Source organism: Leptonychotes weddellii, chromosome 6 (genome assembly GCF_054177405.1).
Source record: "Leptonychotes weddellii isolate Sample4059 chromosome 6, ASM5417740v2, whole genome shotgun sequence".
NCBI classification, from domain to species: Eukaryota; Metazoa; Chordata; class Mammalia; order Carnivora; family Phocidae; genus Leptonychotes; species Leptonychotes weddellii.
This window is the reverse complement of record NC_138374.1, coordinates 136,732,582-136,752,094: the sequence shown is the minus strand read 5'-3', so window position 1 is coordinate 136,752,094 and position 19,513 is coordinate 136,732,582. Positions and strand designations below refer to the sequence as shown.

The window sequence follows — 19,513 nt, the reverse complement described above, 5'->3', positions numbered from 1 at the left end:
AGACTAGGTGGTAAATGGGGAGGAAAGGAGGGGACTGAAGGCCTGGAGACTCAAGTACGGAGCTGTGGAGAGCAGGTGGGAGCCGGCATTTCCGGCAAGGGGGCAGGGCCCCCACAAGACTCCCCCCCACCACTCACAATACCCGGGGTGGTCCCCTCCTCACTCACCCCACCGCAGGTTAGACCCACATGCAGAGAAAGAGGCCAGAGCCTTAATTAATAATACTTTTAATAAAATTAAGTTCTTAATAGCACATTTAATACATTAACCCTCCCCCTTCTTGGTTTCTCTGCATTTTGTGCAACATCACTTTGACTTGATTATTCATGGGTCCGTTTTGTTTCCCGCCTTTATCTTGCTTTTGAAATATTTTTCCTTGGTGGATTTGTACGTGTCTTCACTAGATGCCTCAAATTAAGTCTGACCACAATCCTACTCTACTTTCTACAGTGGAGAGACCATCCCCCTGCCCCAGGGCTGTCTCCCCTCCCACCCTACCCCACCCGCACCCTCCAGCGGGAAAGGGGAAGCCCTCCCCACCCCAGACTCTACCTTCCCAAACTAGCGGGGTTTCTAGGACAAAAAGAGCAGGGGGAATCTCCCTAGGTGGGGTGAGAAGAGTAAATTGGGGAGAGGGAGATGTGTTTGGGGCCTAGGGCCAGGGAGGGCCACGACGGGAGTCTCAGGTGTGAAGATGCAGGCTCCCCGTGCTCCCCGGGACAGGAGGGAGGCTGGCCCTGAGCTAGGGCTGGTAGAAGGCAAGTGCTAGAAAACATTAGGTGATTTCTCACATGCAAAAGCCATGCTCCCCAGTTTTCTGTGGAGAGGGCGATGTGCCCCCAGGCCAGGGCACCGTGGGTGGCCCCTACACGAACACTTAGAGCTGGAGGGGAGCTGAAGCACAGGACTAGGGGAGCGTCCCCCCAAGTCCCTTCTGCCCGCCCCCTGCCTTCGCACCCCAGAGGGGCCGTTCTCCCAGGCCTTCAAGGACAGTATCTCCACTGTACCCCAGGGGGTGGGAAGTCATTCTTGGAGTCTAACTTCTGTGAGACAATAAAGCCTGGAGAGCACAGTGCAGCAGGAAAGAGACGTGATTGAGATTGTTAATCCCACCACGGCCATGGAGGCCAAGAGCTAAGTGGGATACTGGGTGGGAATGAGGACAGAGGACTGAACCCCAGTCCTCGTGAAGCTCTGAGAATGTGGGAAGTGTGTGCGTGTCTGTGTCTAGAATGACCTACCAGGCTCCTGAATCAATCCCTCATGGGGTGGATTGAGGTTACACTTCAAGAAGGACTTCCTCGGGCCTGGGAGAAGCAGGCCCAGGAGGGTCTGAGCTGAGCAGTCTCCACCCTCCCTGAGAGCCCCAAGAGGACACAGCACTTTGGAGTAAGGACTGCTCTGCAGAGACCTGGGGACAGACTGGGTGGCAGGCCCCCAGGGGCAAGGGCACAGGGGAGGGTGCAGGTGAATGCGCTCACCTTCTCCGCTGCCCTGGCCTGGCTCCCATGTGGTTGAAATGATCAATGTCCATCTTTCAAAGACCCTGGGGACTGAGCCCCTTATCTGTTTGTCCTACAATTTAAAAACCCAAGGATTCTCAGAATCAACCCCAGCAGACTGGAAGCTCCAACCTCATCTAGCAACCTGCTCCCACCCTGGTATCTGGAGATGGGGGATTCCTCACATGCAGGGTGGACTTGACCGCTTCCCTCATCTACTTTCCTTTTCGTTACAACTTTTATACATTCTACTGGACCCAGGGGCCCTCGATGCTACTAAACTTTAAGCTATCTGAATATCATCTACTAAGTAACTAGTAATTCTTTCTTTTTCTCTAGGATTATATGAAATAAATTTGAATTATTATTATTATTAATAATTATTATTTTGTAGTATTCTTTTCTTTTAAACCCCTCGGTTTCTTTCTTTTTCTTCTCTCTCTCTCTCTCTCATTTTTGGTTAAACAAAACAAAACAAAACAAAACTATTTCTCTTAAATCTCGCACCTCTCTGAGGGTTCCCGCAGGCCTGCTAGGCCTCAGCTCTGGACTTCCCCTCCCCACTCGCCCCTGGGACAGGGCAGGGGAAGGGGGGGGCAGCCCAGGATCCTCAGTCCAAGCGCGTCTTCCTTTCTTGTTAATCCCTTTCTTTGTTTGGCTCTGCCGGCTCCCCGGAGGGGGAGGGGAGAGGGGAGGGGGCCCATGGAGTGAAATCCAATCTACTAGCGGGGGCCCCAGAGGGACCAGGTTCCCCCAGCCCCCCATCTCCACCACATATCCCAGGATGCTCCCCACGAAAAGCAAATGACATTCCTCCCCAAAAAAAAGTGGGGGAAAAAAGGAACGTAAACCCGAACATATATTAAAAACATTTTTTTTTTAAGATTTAACTCTGAATACAAATGTATTTTTTTTCTTCTTCTCTCCCTACATATATTCTAAACCTTCTAAAGTTTTTTTATTTTTTTTAAGGATCACTTTATCATAAAATAAAATATCCTTTTCATATAATAAATTACCTAATAAAAAGTCTTTTTTTCATATTAGCCCAGGTTCTTTGCTACATTTATACGGTAATAAACGCCTTTATTAAAATAGAATATTAAATTATAAAGAACTGCTTTTTTTTTTTTTTTTGCTATTTTTGTTTTGTCTCCTCTGTGTTGTTCGCCTATCTTGCTCCCTCTCGCGCTCTTTCTCTCCTCTGTTTTGTCTCTCACTATGTGTGTTTTGCGTTGGTTTCTAGGTTCGGCTCAGTTAGTAAGGGGGGGACTGAATTTTCTGAGCCCCCTAGCCTAACAGTCTTCTGCCTTTGTGGGTAAGAAGTGGAGAGGGGGAGGGGGATCAACAGACGGACACCCCTTCTTCCCACCCCCCTCCCCACCCTCGGCGAGGCGACCGAGGGCGCCCATTTGGTTTGGTTTCTATTGTACAGACATCTCAGGATGGCTCACATTGGCGGGAAGGAGGGAAGTTGTCACAGGCCACTTTCCTGACTGTGACCTCCTTCCTCTCCCCTCCCTGGCTGGTGGTCTGGAGGGGTAGGCTGAGGAGAGGTGAGTGAATTCACAACAGGAGGAAGGAGAGGAGGAAATCCCCCCTGTACCCCCATCCCTGCACCCCCTCTCCATCAGATAGAATGGGACTCCCGAGCGTAAGTGCTCAGAGATCACCCAGAACAGTCCCACCCCACTATATACAAGGATCTCCCGGGACCCCCAGGGACCCCCATCCCCCACCCTCTCCTGGCCCGGCCAGCGGAACCAGGAGGGTGGGAGGCTGGTGGCAGCCCCAGGTGAGCCTTGGGAAGCAGTGGAGGAGGGGTGCTAGGCCTGTTAGCAATCCGGACTGGACGCTGCTGCACGCCAATCCCGCCTGACCCAGCACTGAGCTCTCTCTGAAAACCCAGCCTCTCTCCTCAACCACAATGGTTGGGACAGAGACTTCATGATTTGCTCGCTAATAGGGGTTTGGGTCAGGTCCAGAGAGGGGGCACAGGGCGTGGGAGCTGCAGGGGAGGGCAGCCTCCTGTCCACCAGCCTCTCCACCTGCCTCAGGCTCCTTCCTGCCCCTTGAACAGCAGATACGCTACCCTGCCTCTCCTCCGCCTGCCGCCAGAAGATCCAGCCCAAGAATTGTTCCCTAAATACAATGCCCAAAGATGGTAGAGGCAGAGGTTTGACCCTTGATGTACCCCAGTATTAGTCCCCTCCTCAAATTTTCACTGAGAATGGGGATACATTCCATCAAAAATTCGAGGTGTTTCTTTGGAGGAGTGGGGAGGGCCTCCAGATGCCAGAAGAGGAATTAAGGAGGGGGTCATCCAAATGCTCTTCTCCCCTACTTCTCCCCAGGGGGACGGTGAGCCCAAAGCTGGACTAGAAGGGGCAGGAGGGAGGGGGAGAAGGGAAGAAAGAGACAGAGGAGGACAGAGCTGGGAGTGACAGCCATCAAGGGGAAGCAAAGAGGAGAGCTGGTGGAAAGAGCAAAGGGGAGAGGAGGGCCCGACCAGAGGAAAGATGGGGAGGAGAGGGTGAGGGGCAGCCGGAGGGGCCGAGAGGAGCTCCATCTCCAGACCCCTCCACCCAGCTCTGTGGGGAGATGAGCTCTGAGCCCTTTATGGATTGACATGCTTCCCCGCCCCCCCAACCCCAGGGAATCTGTGCAGACTTCTGAAAGGGCCCCAACTCCCTTAGACCACTGGAAACCCTGGAGCAGATGCCCAACCAGGCTATGGTGGTGGTGGTGGTGGGGGGGGGGGTCCAAAGGGTCAGGTGAGGAGGTCAAAGATCAGGGCCAGAGAGGGCTCGAGGGTTGGAAAGAGCATCTCTAGATACGGATGGTAATTCTCCCCCTCCCTTTCCCCGATCCCCTCCACAGAGGAAGGGGTAGTGGGACACAGATGGGGGGGTGGACCGAGGGGGTCAGGATGCCTTAAGGGCCACCTCTGGCAAAACAAAAGTTCCTCGTAGCTGCTTCCAGATTGAAGGGTGTGTTGAGGTATCAGAGTTGTAACTCTAGTAAAATTTCCTGCCTGGCCCCCTCCCAACCTTTCCAGGACGGGGTGACCAGAGGCTCTGAAGGTGGCCCACCCCCCCAACCCCCCACCCCCGCCACCGTCGCCTCCCCTCCCCCTCCCCATGGATCGAGTGTCTCTAAGCACCTTGCCCTCAGATCACTGATTTCCAAAAGGCCCCAGTGGAAAACAGATCCAGGGCGCCCCCCCCCTCCCCCCGGGGAGGGAGCCAGGAGGCCGGGGCAGGGGGCTTAGGAGAATATTCGGATGGCTTGCGTGGCCGTGATGTGGCAGACGGGACACTCCGGGTCGGTCCTCTCGCAGATGCGCACTGCACACTCCATGCAGAACAGGTTGTGTCCGCAGGGCACGAGGGCGGCCGTCACCTCGCTCTCGAAGCACACCATGCAGTCCCGCCCGCCGCCGGGGCTCCGCAGGCCGCCCCCCAGTTTGGAGAAGCCCTGCAGCGGCTCTCCCGGCGGGCGTCTGGGCAGTCCGGCCAGCTCAGGCCCCGCCGAGGCAGCGGGAGAGCGGTGCGCCCCCGGCGGCGCGGCGCGGGCCTTGGCGGACGAGGACGACGACGAGGAGGCGGAGGAGAAGAGCACCGAGGTGGGCGCGGCGTTCTCCTGGCCCGCCCAGAGCGGGGGGCTGGTCTCGGCCACGCCGTAGTACACGTCCTGCTTGCCCACGCCGCCGTAGCCCGGGAACAGGTAGCCGCCGTAGCCGAAGTCCCCGCCCTGCTCGCCCAGGCGCGGGGCCTCGAAGCCCGAGTCCACGGCGCACTCGCCGATGCAGCCCAGGCTGTTCTGGCGGAAGGTGGAGAGCGGCTTGCAGCCGGGCGGGTGCACCCGCCAGGCCTCCGAGTAGCGGCTGTCCAGGCCGGCGTCGGGGCTCCCCGCCAGGAAGTCGTTCTCGTTGTTGTACTCGAGGATCTTGCCCGTGCGCACCGCGATGTGCGTCTCGATCTCCTCGCGCGCGCGCTCCACGTTCCCCGGCGCACCCGTGATCTCGAACACCGGGTCGCGGTCGCGGCTCGGCGTGATGATGTACGTGTTGGTCTGCTGCTGGATGCGCTTGATGGTTGCCCCCTTGGGGCCCACCACCAGCCCCACCACGCGGTAGGGGACCCGCACGCGGATGGTCACCTGGCCGGGCAGGGCAGGAGCCACGCCAAAGGCGGCGCCCGACTTGTTGCGCGAGGCGCGGATCATGGAGAAGTGCTCGGCCGCCGAGATGATTTCCCGCCGGGCTGTGGCCACGTCCTCCCGCCGCCCGGTCACCATGAACACGGGCTCCTCGCCGCGCACCGGCGTCTTGATGTACGTGTTGGTCTTGGCCCTCAGAGCCTTAATCTTGCAGCCTGGGATGGGGTGGGGGGGGAGTGGAGAGAGAAGGAAACTCACAGGGCAAGGTCTGCGCTGGGGCCAGTCAGCTCCCGATCGCTACTCAGAGACGCCAGCCGCGGGAGCGAACGCACCCTGCCTCCAACAGTCCGCTCTCCGATCTCCCCAACGTCAACCACAGATTTCCAAATGTGCCAGCCTTTCGTCCGGTTCCATGCAGGCCCCTCCCAATTCAATCACTCCCTGAAACCAGAAAATAACCACTGACCCTCCCAGACAAGCTGCTAACCTCAAATCGACCAACTTCTCCCACCCATGCGCCCTTTCCTCAATTTCTCTACTGATTCCTGGCCACTCACAAACTTCCAGATCACTTCATCACACACCCTTCCCTCCCACCACGAAAGTCTGTCACTGACCTTGAGCTTTCCACAGATCCCCAAAGTACTCAGGAACCCCACAATCTACTCCTGACTTGAGCTCCATTCATTAAAAGTGTCCTCCAGTCTACTCAGGGACCACTGACACCCATTTGCTGTATGATCTGTGATTCCCCCCCATTAATGTCTCTCAGAGGGCCCCACATTCATAGCAAGTTTGCAGCAACTAGCGGAGTGTGGGAGACTGGGAAGGGTCTGAGAATCAGAGTTTCAAGAGGGAAAGAAGACGTATGAAGATGCAAAGAATGATGTGTGAGGGCCAGCCCCTGACCCCATGGACACTCGGGCCACCCTGTCCACTGGGGGCAGGAGAGCTGAGCCGGGCTGGGGACTGAGGAGGTGAGGGACCCATACTCGTGCTCTGAAGCAGGAGTGGGTTACAGCTGGGAGACTGCAGGGAGAGGCAGGAAGAGAAAGAGGAAAGCCGAGACAAAGAGAGACAAAGAGGGAGAAGGGGAAGAGAAGAGTCAGGGAGGCTGACACGGCCACAGCGTCTCTAGAGGCTACAGTCTTCCGACGGCCGACTGGCCAAGCCTCTCTCCTCCTCTCCCGAGTCCCTCTCCCTGCCCCTCGCTTCACACACAGCCAGGCTCACCCGCTTTCTCGGGGCACACATGCCACATGTGTGTGAGTCTGCACACACATGGACCTAAGAGCCATGATGCACTGTGTGCCTTTATCTAAACAATACTTGGGGTGCACACCCAGGGTGCACACGCGCGCACACGCACACACACGGATGGCCGGTGTTCGACCTTTCATACACCCCACTCTCCCACCTCCATCAACCCCGGCCCTCAAAGGGCACATTCCTCTGCACACCCACAACTTTTGCCCCCAGGCACACGCACACACGTTCACACCCCTCTCCAGGTACACACTCCCTGTCCCCTTTCTCATCCCCCCACCACATGACCTCTTCCCCCCAAAACCAATGCCAGCAGTCCTAGCTTCCGACTCTGCCCCAGCCCTCCAGCAACAGGCCTGAGGTGAGCTCATTGGCTTCCTCTCCTTCCTTCACTCCAGATGGCTTCTTCTCCAGCCCCACCAGATTGGCAGGTGGGAGGATGGAGTGGGTTGGGGGCAGTGCTCCTCACCTTCAAGAGGCCTCAGGAAGGAGAATTTGCTCCTCCCTTTTTTGTCTTCAGACCTCTTGGCAGTTGAGAAGTCCTACCTGTTGTCAAGCCCACATCCTTGCTGCTTTAATGTCGGTAAATGTTTGTCCTAAGTGTGAGGCACAGAGGGGTGAGGAACCGTGATTCCTTCTCCTACAACTCTCCACTCCCACGGCCTCTGCTAGGCACCCGGGTGCTGGCTCTAAGTTCTGGGCCCATCAACTTAAGCGAGAGCTGGGTATCTTTGGGGGTTGGGGTCGGGGTTGGGGTGAGGCAGACAGGCTGGGGGCAGGAGAGGAAGAAGGAAAGCTAGAGGCCCGGAGGCGCAGAATGGGTGGACCTCATCCTGGGGTTGGGAACCCTGGAGAAGCATCTCTGGAAGGGAAGACCGCAGGGCTTCACCTTTCTAGAGGTCAGAAAGATGCATGCTGGCACTGCAGCAGGGGAGGGGGGTTAGACAAGAGGGAGGACTTCCGCGTACTTAAGGACCAAGGGGAGGCTTCTCTTCTCTGAATAGGAGAAATGCCCCCACTTGTCTGAGAGACAGGCCCATCTGCTGAGAGGCAGAAGAATGACTCCATGAAATCCTGGGGCCTCCCAAGACCACCCCCACATCCAAGAAAAGATATCAGTGTCCCCACCCAATTCCAGGGCCCTGGGTCCCTAGTTTCTGGCAACAAGAGGAAATCCAACTTTTTGAACCAGAAATCTCAAGAGATGGAGCGCCCCAGGGGGATGAGGGCAGTGCAGGGGAGTGGCATCTTCCCCTCCTCCATTCTGGATCTCACGGCAAAATGCTCCCAACCCCCAAGCACTTGGGGCAGATGAGGTGGGGTGTGCGGTAGGGCCCCCCCCCCCCCCGCTCGCCTCCCCTCTTCCCCCCCACGCCCCCCGCCGGCAGCAGGCCTCCTCCCTCACTCCCGGGCCCGCCCGGAAGGCAGCTCTTCTATTGTTCCCCATGGTGGGACAGCTCCTCCCCTGCTCCTCCCCCACCCCACACCTCCCCAGCCCAGCCCCCTTGCAATTTCCAAATCCCACCCCCCCACTCCCCTTTGGGAAACCGGGAGAGGGAAGGGTCCCCAAGATCCCGTCTGCTCAATCTGGACCCTCACCAACACTCCCACCCCCGCCCGCCCAGGGATGCTGGAGTGAAGGAGGGTGTGGTATCAGACACACTACACTGGATTAATTCTGCACCCCCCCCCAACAACACACCCAGACACACGCCCTCCAACCAGACCTCCACGTGAAGGTTTCGCACCCCCCAGCATAGCCCCTCCTGCCCTGTCCTACTCTCACACTACCAGAGACCCCTCTCCAGGCCTCTGGCCCCTGGCCGCGGCCAGCCCAGAACAAAAGCCTGAGAAGGAGGAGGACAGGTCCACGCCAGGACGTGGCACTTCGTTGGAGGCACCCCTTCCAAAACCCCACAGATCATTCAACTTTGGTGTGTGGGTGACCACAGGACTCCCTCCTCCCAGCAGCCCCCCTCCCCACCTCTCCCCTGGGCTGGGACCCTCCCATGAGCCACACCCCCTTCCATTCCTGCACTCAGCCCAACAAAGAGACAGATACTCAGTCTGGCTTCCCGGGCCAGGTCTCCCCCAAAGTCTGTAACTCCAGCTGTAGGGGGTCCCAGGGGTGCCCCCTCCCCAACCTACTAGCAGATCCCGGAGCAGGGGCTTCTGAGTAACTCTTTGCACATTCCGCCAGTTTTCCTGGCTAAGAGTGGACATCCCCTCCGGACAGCCTCCCAGGATTGGGAGACTGATCCCCTCCCTTTTCCCTCTCTCCATGAGAGGATATTTCTTTGTCTAAAGGCAGAACCCTCGGGAAGGAAATATCTGAAGAACAGCCCCGACTGGGGGTAGCAGGGAACTTTGTGGCACTTGGAAATCGGGGGAGGGGGCGGTTCCCCCTTTGTGGGGAAGGGACAGAGCCAGAGGCGGGCAAGGAGAGAGGAAATGAACTTTCCGTGCTGGGATGGGGGTGCCCCCCACTCCAGTCCCTCTCCGCGGTCCCGGCGCCCTCTTACCTTGCCTGCCCACGATCTCGGCCACGTGCTCGGAGGTGGGCACGGGGACACACTCGGTGGTGTTGCTGCTGCCCTTCAGGCGCAGCTCGGCCTCTTTGTAGAGAGCGCAGAGCTTGGCGTCGCTGGCCCCTTTGGGGGCGGTGGGGGGCTGGGGCGTCTGCGCCGCGGGGGCCGCCTGCGGGGCGGCCGGGGGCGCCGCGGGCGGCGGCGGCGGGGCCGGCTGCGGGGGGGCGGCCGGCTGCGCGGGGGCGCCGCCCCCCCCACCTCCCCCGTCCTCGCCCGCCGTGGGGGCGGGGGGCTCCCCCAAACCCAGGAGGCAGAGTTGATCGAGAGCCAGCTGAAGGGCGCGCTCGTCTTCCAGCAGCCCTCGGTCCTTAGCGCTTCCCCCGAAACATCCTAGTTCTCCAAAGCCCCCATTTCTTTCCATTATTCCAGATACCACTAGACTAGGCATGGCGAAACAAAAGCTGGGGGAGAGAGGGAGAGAGGTGGTGGAAGGGAAAAGAGGAGAGAGGAGGGGAGGGGAGAGGAGGGGGGCGTGTGGGGAGGGGGGAACAAAGAACTGGGGAGGGGGGAAGAAAGCGAGATAGAAAGATAGACCCTCCCCCTAAGCCCCCCTCCCCAAACACCCTGTAACCCGACTCCCCTCGCCCCAGCCCCCGGGGTGGGGGTGGGGGGAAAGAGAAGCAAAACCGAGGAAGCGGCTCTCCTTTCCTCTCCGGGGGTGACGGGGGGCGGGGGGCTGCGGGATCTCTGCCCCCACCCCTCCCGCCTCGGACCCGGGCGGCTCTAGACCCCGCCGTGCAGACGCCCCCCTCAGGCTCCCGCACCGAGCCCCGGTCCGGGAGCGGCGCCCAGTGGCCCCCAGTCGAGCCCAGCCCCTTCCAGCGCTCAAACTCTTTTGTTTTAAATGAACTGGATGGAGCAGCATGGAACTGCGGGGGGGCGCGGGGGCGCTCGGGGCATGCCGGGAGTTGTAGTTTCCCGCCCTCGGGGGCGCGAGCTCGGGCTCCTATTCCCGCGGAGGATGGGGACGTGCCTTCGGTCTCTAGCCCCGCTCGGAGGCAAAGCGGGGGGCGGGGTGGAAGGCGAGGTCCCTAATTTCTCCGAGGGGCGGGCGCGGGGAGACGGAAACGGAGCGGGTTGGAAAAGGCTAACGGAGCGCCCCCTCCGCAGACGGGCTCCCACCCCCACCCCACCCCACCCCGCCCCACCCCACCCCCGTCCCGGTCGGCCCGGGGTCCCCCCTTTCTTATGGTAATGAGGGGGCGAGGGGGCGGGAGCGGCCTGGCCGGGTCGCCGCGGCCCCCTCCCCGGCCTCGCCCCCTCCCCGCGCGCTGCCTCCCCGCCCCTCCCTCCCCTGAGTCGTCCCGGCTGCGGGCCGCGGGGACAGCCTCCCCGCAGAGCAGACAAAGCCCGCAGCGCGATGCGGGCGCCGCCGGGCCGTGCACGCGGTGGAGGCCAGGATGGGCTGCGGGGCTGGAGGGCGGGACCCCCTGGCAAAAGACGGGGTCTGCTCCCCACCGAGCGGCAGGCCCCCCCCCATGCCCTCCCGCCCCCCAGTCTCGGAGATCTGAGAGGCACCGACTGGGAGGTGAGTTAGTTCTCGTCCTTCCGAGCGGCAGAGGGGAGCTGGCGGGCTGTGGAGGCTGGGCGGGTGGAGGGAGAGGGGGGAAGCGGAGGGCAGGGAGCGGGGAGGCAGGGGGAGTCTTAAAGGCAAGATGGCACTTAACAGTTTTGGGGGAGAACCCCGAGCTCAGGGCGCGACAGAAGGAGAGAGGAGAGACGGGGTCGACTCGGGCCCCAAACTTCCTTCAGGCCCGGGCCCCGCAGACGGCTGGGGGTGGGGTGGGGTTGTCTGTTCTCCGGCCTCCACCATCATTCCCCTTGGCCTCACCCACCTCTCCCCCCACTGAAAACCCGTTAATGCAGCTCCTTTGACTCTGAACATTGGGTGAAAGTAAAAGTAAGTTTTTAAGGCGTGAGTTGGGCAGTTGGGTGCTTCTAGAGGGAGTTCGGGGAAGTCGGAGTGTAATGAGCCTCCTCTCCTCCCCTTCCCCCGCATCTCCAGCCTTTCCTTCGTCACCCTTTTTATGCCCGGGTCTTTCCCAAGACCAGAGAGGATGGCACTGCAGCTTGAGGCCTCGGGGTTGGGCTTTGAGAAGAACTTCCCAAAATAATTGTGTAAGAATGGGTGGGTGACCTGCTGTGGCCAGGTGTCCTTTTCTGGAGTGCCTTGGAAACCAAACATCTGACCTGGTTTGTGAGGTAAAGTCCTGCTTGGAGGCGGGCAGCAGAGGGGGTGGCCTCACAGAGCCCGCACTGTGAGGTCGTGACCGCTGAGCGGCAAAGCCCAGCTCACTAAGTCGGTGCTTGGAAAGAGTGGGTTTGAGCGCCAGTGGGAAGGTGGGGGCCTCAGGAGGGGTTGGCACACTGCAGGGCTGCTGCTCAGCAGAAGGTCTAGGGGAGGGGAGCCCCAGCGAGGAACCTGTGGAGGGCCCCAGAGTGGGGCAGGGGTGCCCCTTGGATGGGGGAGTCCACGTAACATTAACAACAAGCTTTATGGCTTGAGTGGGAGAGGGGGTGGAGAGGTGGGCTCTTGTCACCCGTCCTTCTGCTCCAGGAGCACGGCCTGGGGGGACTGTGCCACCAGGGCCTGGGGCTCTTGCAGGGGGAGGCTCCTCCTCTGTGGCCCAGGTGACTGGTTTTCACCTTAAGAGAAATAGCAAACAGTTGCGTAGAACTTATTGTGAGCCAGGCATTTTTGTCACCAGCTGGTCTTAGCCTTCCTGTCCCCACCAAAATGAGATTCCCCCTTGACACCCACCCCTGAATTTGCCCTGCTTCCCCTTTCCTCCCCACTAAGCTAATTAAAGCGGGAGGTTAATGACCAAAGAAGCCTTGGGGATTTGGCCAGGGTGGAAAACAAAGGACAGAAACAAGTGTGTGTGAGTGGGGAGGGAGACAGCTGCTGAATGGGAAGGGGTAGATTAAGGAGTAGGATAGGGAGGCTGAGGTCCCTGCTGGACCCACCTCCCATATCCAACAAAGACAAATCAACCCCCTGCTTGCGTTCATGCACCATGTCCATCCTTGGGGTCCCGCTAAGGCTCCAAATACCCAAGGTGGGAGAGGCGAACGTGAAGGTGTGCAACTGGAGGGCAGGCTGGGGGTGTATAAGTGCACGCGTGGGCGTGTGCCTGCAGAGCGTAAGGGGCATGTCCCCCCAGGGCGGGGACTGCCAGACTGCCCAGGTGGCAGAGGAGCCCAGGAGTGGGCACTTAAGGAGCCAGGCTCCGTGGGACGGGGTTTCCATGAGTCCTTCCCTGCCTCCCCCGGAGGCTGATGGCCTCCTTTGTTCAGGGGATCCCTTCTTCCGCTGACACTTGTGTTGGCCAAGCTAGGTTTCTGCCCACGGGCCCTCCTCTTCCTCCTCCCATCTGCCTGCCCGATCCGGAATTAAGGCCGAGGGCCTTACTTAAACAGTTGTGCTTGGAAAGAGATGGCTATGCGCACCCCACCCCACCCCTCACTGTCTGCCTTGTGACCAGAAAGGTGTGTGGGTGGCGTATCTCCCCACTTCAGGGCCACAGAGGACAGGACTGTCTTTCCTCTTTGTCCTCATCCTCCACCCCAGCCTCCCAGTGCCGAGCACACAGCCCTGCCCAGAACTGAAGCTCAGTAAGGGCGTGTTGACCTAACTGCACATTCGAAGCTTCATGCTGTCTGAGACAGAAGCAGGCCTCGGGGGCATACATGCTGCTTGCTGGTTCTGCCCCTCGGGCAATCATTTCCTGCTGAGCCTCGATTTCCTCACCTCTGAAATGGAAAACTAAGTCCCTAGCACAGTGCCTGTCTCCTCTTAGGCCTTCAGTCAGTGTTAGTGCTCTGGCCCTGGTTGCTCTCTCCTTGCAGGACTTTAGCTAGATTGTGGTCCTCGATAATTCATTTTCATTCATTCATTCTCTCAGGCACTGGAGGAGACCCCGACCCACCATGGGTCACTTGAAGCCAGTTCTAGATCTGGCCTTGCAGGGAAAAGATGATCCCAAACAACTAGCATGTAATTCCAAAAATAATTCCTGTTGAGGACTGGAATGCAGGCAAACTCTGTCTGTCTGGCGTGTGAGTGCGCACGCGGGCCGGCCTCCTAGCCTCAGGCCCAAGGAACAAAGGACCCCGTGGAGTTGTTGCGTCGGCTCTATGTGCAGTGCGTGTCTACATGCAGGTGTATGTGTGTGCAAGTGTGCGTGTCTGCGTGTCCACACGGGCACGAACACAGAACACAGGGTTCGTGTGGAGGCTGCAGGACAGGAATGGGGTGGGTGACCCGGACTGTGCTTGTCTGTGTGTGGAGCTGTGTCCCTTCTCCTTCCTGAGCAAATATCATCATCTATGCAAGTACCAAGGATGGGGCACACACCTAACATAGACCCCCTAGGGAGGGAGGGGACACAGGAGGCTGTCCCCAGAGCTGCCCACAGCGCTGGCTGGCCCTGACGGAGGGCATCCTAGCGTCTCCCCCTCCGCTCCATCTGTCCGAGGCAGCGGGGCCTCCTCTCCTATGTGTTTCAGGGTCTCCCTTTTCTTGTCTGAATACCCCTCCCTAGGGGAAGTCCACTCAGCTATCTAAACACCGTGTTTCCTGGGGCGCCTGGGTGGCTCAGTCATTAAGCGTCTGCCTTCGGCTCAGGTCGTGATCCCGGGGTCCTGGGATCGAGCCCCGCCTCGGGCTCCCTGCTCCGCGGGAGGCCTGCTTCTCCCTCTCCCACTCGCCCTGCTTGTGTTCCCTCTCTAGTTGTGTCTCTCTCTGTCGAATAAATAAATAAAATCTTTAAAATAAATAAATAAATAAACACCGTGTTTCCTGCCGAGAGTGCAGCCCGTTTGCTCTCGGTTGCTGAAACACACGAACTCATTGATTTCAGTCAATGAGAACGTATTAAGTAAAATTCTGTAGGACACACAAAAGAAATATCCGATTTGATCTCTGTCCTCAGCAAGACACAGAAACTAGCCTATGTGACCCAGAGAATGTGGCCATGTAGGATTAGGCGTGAGGGCAAACGGTCTGTGGGACTTGGAGGCTACAGAGATGGAGGAGCGAGGAGGCCACTACAGGTCCTCCCGCTGTTGTGGACCCGTCACCAAGGGGTCTGAAGCCTGGTCTGAGGTTGGGACCTGGACAGACGACTCTGCCCTTCCCCTGGGCCCACTCCAGCACCCTACCCCCACCGGGTCCCCTGCACTCTCTGATTTCCCTAGGGAGAGCAGCTCAGAGGGGCTGGGGTGGAGCCAGGGTCCCCCAGGACAGCTGGCTGACAGGGCCCCTCTGGGACTCAGGGCTGGACCCTGGCGTCCGGGAGGCGGGTGATACCGGAGCTGTGACAGTTGGTCCCCAGATTCCTCACCCAGTGGCGCCAGCTCTGGTTTCGGGCTGGGGAGAGGGAGGGGGAGGGGCAGCTGGTGCCAGCCCAGGCCGGGTGCTCTCTTGGGGCAGGGAGGCGGAGGCCGTAAACACGCCCTTGCTAGGTTATCGAGGAGGGACTTTTCCAGCGCCCTCTCCATGCCAGGCACCCAGCTAGAGACCAAAGGGGATACTGACGTGTAAGACACAGGTGAATTAGCAGATGGAAACCACCTGCTGGTTGCAGAGAATGTCATTGGTGGAGTAGAATTTGAATAAATGAATGAATGAATGAGCATTCGAACACGTTCATCAGTTACCTAATGGCCTCATTTTACAGAGAAGGAGAACCCAGGTCCTGTGACTCTCTTATGCTTTCTGTTCCATCAGGCTGTCTTTTTTAGGAAAGGGAAGAGGAAGTCAGAGACAGGGGTGGAAAAGGACTCGCCATTTCCCGAGTGCCTGTTGACTGCCAGGCTCTCTTGTTGGCCTTTACAGACTTGATCTCATTTCATCCTCTTCACAACTCCGTGAGGCTGGAAATGCCACCTCTGCCTCACATTAGGGACCTACGGCTCAGAGAGGTTGAGGAGCTAGCTCAGGTCACACAGCTGGTAAGCAGACCCTCCGGTGTTGGGAGCTAGAGCAATCGGACCGCCTAGCTTAGGACCCCAGAGGGAAAACGGTGACACCCAGTGAGCGCCTGGAGGCAGGGAGTGATTGCTGAAGCTGGAGCAGTTTGGAGAGGCTTCCGGGATGGAGTGCATCTGGAGTCCCTGAAGGATGAGTGAAGTTACTGCGAAGGGAGAGGACTGGAGGGACCACTGGAGGTTGGTGCCAGAGGTGCCCAGGGAGGCCTGCTGGTGGGGCAGGTGGCCAGCTGGCCTGGGTCCTGAGGAGCAGGGCTCAGGTGGAGGACCAGCATCTTTGAGCCTCGACCACGAGGTGGCGCTGCAGGCCGACTGCTGGGAGCGGCTCCAGTCCAGACTGGACACTAGGGCCCAGATGTTTCTACCCCGCCTGCCGGGGCTCTATGCCCAGCCCTGCCTCCTCGGGGGTCACCTGGAGCTTCCACCTCGCCCTATGCGGGCAGGGCACCCACACACGGGAGACCAGTCTGTTCCTGACTCCAGGTGGAAACCCCGGTGGCTGAGGCTGGGCATGCCCCTGGTCACACCAGCTGCCCCGGTCATCCTGAGCCCCCTCCAGTTGCTTAAAATGGCTTCATGTCCAGCTGCCCTCCCGAGTCCCTGGGAGACACTGTTCAAGGGACAGGCTAAGGGAACCGACCTTTGACTCCAACTGACCTGGGTCTGAAGGGGAGTGACGATAGTAATACGTACCTAATAAGGAGTTAATTGTTTTTGTCCAGTTAATCTATGCTGAACACTTGCTGTTGTAGGCTCTGGAGATACAGCACTGAACCGGGCAGGTGACGGTGTTCTGTGGGGGGACACAGGCAGCAGACAGGGACATCATGTCAGTTCTGGTGGTGGTGGTCGCTGCCAGGTGCCCCTCCCCCTCCCTCTCCCCAGCCCGAAATCGGAAGACAAAGAAAGCTGGATGTGGGGTAGAAAGGTGTGAGGTGGTGAGCCCTTCCCCTCCGTCCCCATCCCCTTCCTCTGTCCCACGTCCTCCAGGCCTTCCTCCAGCAGCCCCCAAGGGGGAAACAGGAGCCCTGGGCTGGGAGGACTGGGTCTGCCACCGCAGTCCGGACCTGCTCCTCCCCCAGCTCCCTGCTTCCGGGAGATGGCATCCCACCCACCTGGTGGTTCAAGCCAGGAATCTGGAGTCGGTATGATTCCTGCCTTCCCCTAACTTCCTCCCATCCAGCCCATCAGCCGGGCCTCCCGGCTACACCTCTGGACACTTCCCAAACCCATCGGCTTCCTGCCCCTGCTGCTACCCTCCTGATGAAGCTGGCAGCGTCCCCGGCCTGCAGCCGCCTCCACTCCTGCCTCCTCTCCCCGCAGCTCCATTCCACACCGTGGCCAGAGAGGTCGTTTTAAAAACGAATCGGAACATGAAACTCCCCTTCTGAAAACCCTGCATTAGCTCCCCACTGCCATTAGATTGGACACCAAACTCCTCGGTGTGCTTTAGACTGCCCTTCTGCTCTGGCCCTGCCCACCTGTCCCACTGGCTCTGCCCTCCCTCCCCTTCTCCGCTCCAGCCACCCGGGCCTTCCTTCAGGGCTTTCGAGCACACCCTGTCCTGCTCAGCACCCAGCTGCGGCCTGCGCTGCCCCATCTGCGGTTCCCTGGCCCTTCACCTGCCTACTGCTGGTTCAATGTCAGTTTCCCTGGGAAATCTCCCTTATCGTTCACTACCTTGTACTATAACCGTCTTTTTACGTTTCTGTCTCCGCAGTCCACTGGGCTCTCCTTGAGCACAGGGACTGGATCTAGCCCACTCCTGTTTCCCAGCTCCAGGCCCAGCGCCCAGCGCACAGGAGGTGCCCAGTCAGTGTCTGCTGTTGGAAGCTGGGCATGCTCGTTCATACTCCCCACCAGCCCGCCAACCCCACCAAATATTCAACTTGTCCCTCTGCTTTTCCATCTCACCTGCCACCCTCCACACCCAGCTCCATCTCTCTCCTCCCCTCGCCAGCCCCACGCTGGGGCCCTCGTGGCCCTCCCTCCGCTGGTCTCCAAAGGGGTGCTGTCTGCCTGGGCTTGGCATGGACTCGCACCGCTCCTGCTCTCTGGCACCTGGTCCGGAGCTCAGGCACAGCAGAAACGCAGTAATGCGCTGACCGCTGTGACCTCTGGCCCAGAGGGGACCTCTACGCCGTAACCGCCCTCGGTCACTTGCACACAGTAGCCGTGAGAGTGCCCAGTGCCCACGGGTCCCGTGCTTCTGCCGGGCCCCGTCCAGCCCCTGCACCCTTGTGGCTGCTATTCTCTGTGCCTCGAGCCCTGTTTCCCTGACTCGCCCTTCAGAGCCGAGCTCAGGAGCCGTGTCCTCTAGGACATCTTCCTGCCCACGCTGACCACACCGGCGGACCCCTCCTTCAGCACCTGGTCAGCGTGGAGCTCTGTCAAAGCCCGTTTACGTGTTCTGGGGGCCGCAGAGCCTGAACCCCCAGGCTGGAATGTGTCTCTCCAAAGCCTCGTGCAGGGGAGGCACTTGGTAAAGGTTTGTTGAGTGAATGACTGAGTGAATGAAAGGAAGAACATTACTTTATGATACTGAACAAGTCAGCCTCTATCGTTGGGCCTCAGTTTCCTTTTCTGTAAAGTGGGGGCAGGAGAGCGTAGAAGGGTGAGGTGCTCATTCATGTTTATCAAAGCCCGGGTTTGTGGCAACTGCCGGTTCCCACGGTGTAAGTTCCGTCGCCGCGGCTGACTTTGGTGGGGACGGTGGGCTAGTGGGGCCGAGCCATCTGCAGCTCAGCCCCGCGGGCGACGGGCTTGGGCCCCGGCCCTCCACAGCACTCTCTAGCCCCAGCGTCCTTGCACAAGGGCCCCTGTCAGGAGCCCCGGGGGCGCTCAGGCTGCTCCCCACTCTCACTGCATCCCCAGCACCCCCAGTCACCTCTTGTGTCCAGCCCAAGGTGTGGACAGTGACACCCAGCCCCCAGCCTTCGCAGACCCCTCCGGGCCAGGCCCTGACAGCAGACTACTCTGCTGTCCCCGGGCTTCTGTGCCCCCTCCCTCTCACCCACACTGACCGGGGCTGCCGCCACTCGGGCACTGTGTCCAGTCTCAGTTTTTCTCTTGTGTGACCTCTGACCCTGCCGGTCCCGTCCTCCTTCTCCAAACTCTTTACTCCCTCCCTGGCTGCTCCTTTTGCTGCTCTCCTCCAGCGTCACAGGCCGGAGGCTCCCGTGGGGCAGTCCCCTCCTCTGTCACACACTTCTGTGCCCATGGAAGCCAGGCGTGGCTGTCCTCCAGCCTGGGCGGTGGGCTGTGCAGCTTTCCTACCACCTGCCGGCCCTCTGCAAATTCCTTCTCTCTCTGAACCTGTTTCCCCGTCTATAAAATGAAGATCATAGCCGCAATTACCTGTCGGGACTGTTGTGTGATCAGTGGGAAGAGGCGTGTAAACTCACAGGCGTCGGTGCACACAGCAAGTGCTTAATAAGTGTTCGTCTCACCTCCGTCTTCCCTTCCTCCGGGAGGCCTGCTCTGGAGTTGCGGGCTGGCTGCGGGGCTGGTTCTCTGGCCCCTGGCACCCTGAGCTGCCCGCCCCATTCGCAGTTTCACCGCTTGTTCTGCGAGGGCCCCAGCCCTTTGGGGCGCAGGTGCAGAATACACGGGAAGGGGCGGACGAAGGAGGGGGGACTGGCCGCCCTGGGAGCGAGGACTAGCCCCACCCCCCCAGCAGGGGCCCGCCCACCAGTCGCGAGGCCAGCAGGTGGCGCCAGCGCCCGCGGGGCTCGGCCCCTGGCCACCTCCCTGCCCCGGCAGAAGTGCCCGCTGGGCGGGGCAGATGGGTCTTGGGGCGACTGGCAGGGACAGATGTTTCCATAGGGGTGCCCAGCCTAACTTGGCGGGAAGAGAGTGAGGGCTGCTGGGGAAGGGGCCTGGCTGAGGGGCTCTGGGCACACAGCCTGGAGCGGCCGTGAAACAGGAGGCCATGCGGTGAGTCAGAAGCTGAGCTCCAGGAACCAGACCTGCCGTGGGGGACAATGTGGTGAAATCAGTCAGTGA

General features: G+C 59.6%; 1 protein-coding gene and 1 long non-coding RNA gene across 2 annotated transcripts; both read right to left on the bottom strand.

Annotated features, from left to right (window-relative positions):
- Positions 1 to 211: 211 nt before the first annotated feature.
- MEX3A (mex-3 RNA binding family member A) lies at positions 212 to 10,387 on the bottom strand. Its single transcript, XM_081825448.1, has 2 exons — positions 9,452 to 10,387; positions 212 to 5,878 (listed from the first exon to the last, which is right to left on the bottom strand). The coding sequence occupies exons 1-2, from the start codon at positions 9,903 to 9,905 to the stop codon at positions 4,770 to 4,772; spliced, it is 1,563 nt and encodes a 520-aa protein (XP_081681574.1). The 5' UTR covers positions 9,906 to 10,387; the 3' UTR covers positions 212 to 4,769.
- A 3,502-nt stretch (positions 10,388 to 13,889) lies between these two features.
- LOC115942093 (uncharacterized) lies at positions 13,890 to 19,166 on the bottom strand. Its single transcript, XR_014146680.1, has 3 exons — positions 18,866 to 19,166; positions 16,202 to 16,301; positions 13,890 to 15,433 (listed from the first exon to the last, which is right to left on the bottom strand). It is a non-coding gene; the product is annotated as an uncharacterized LOC115942093 (long non-coding RNA).
- Between the last annotated feature and the right edge of the window lie 347 nt (positions 19,167 to 19,513).

Excerpts from the sequence above, each read along its gene's own strand:
- MEX3A (XM_081825448.1), bottom strand. The coding sequence starts at position 9,905 with ATGCCTAGTCTAGTGGTATCTGGAATAATGGAAAGAAATGGGGGCTTT. Across the intron at positions 5,879-9,451 it reads CGAGATCGTGGGCAGGCAAG|GCTGCAAGATTAAGGCTCTG; the intron begins GTAAGAGGGCGC and ends ACCCCATCCCAG.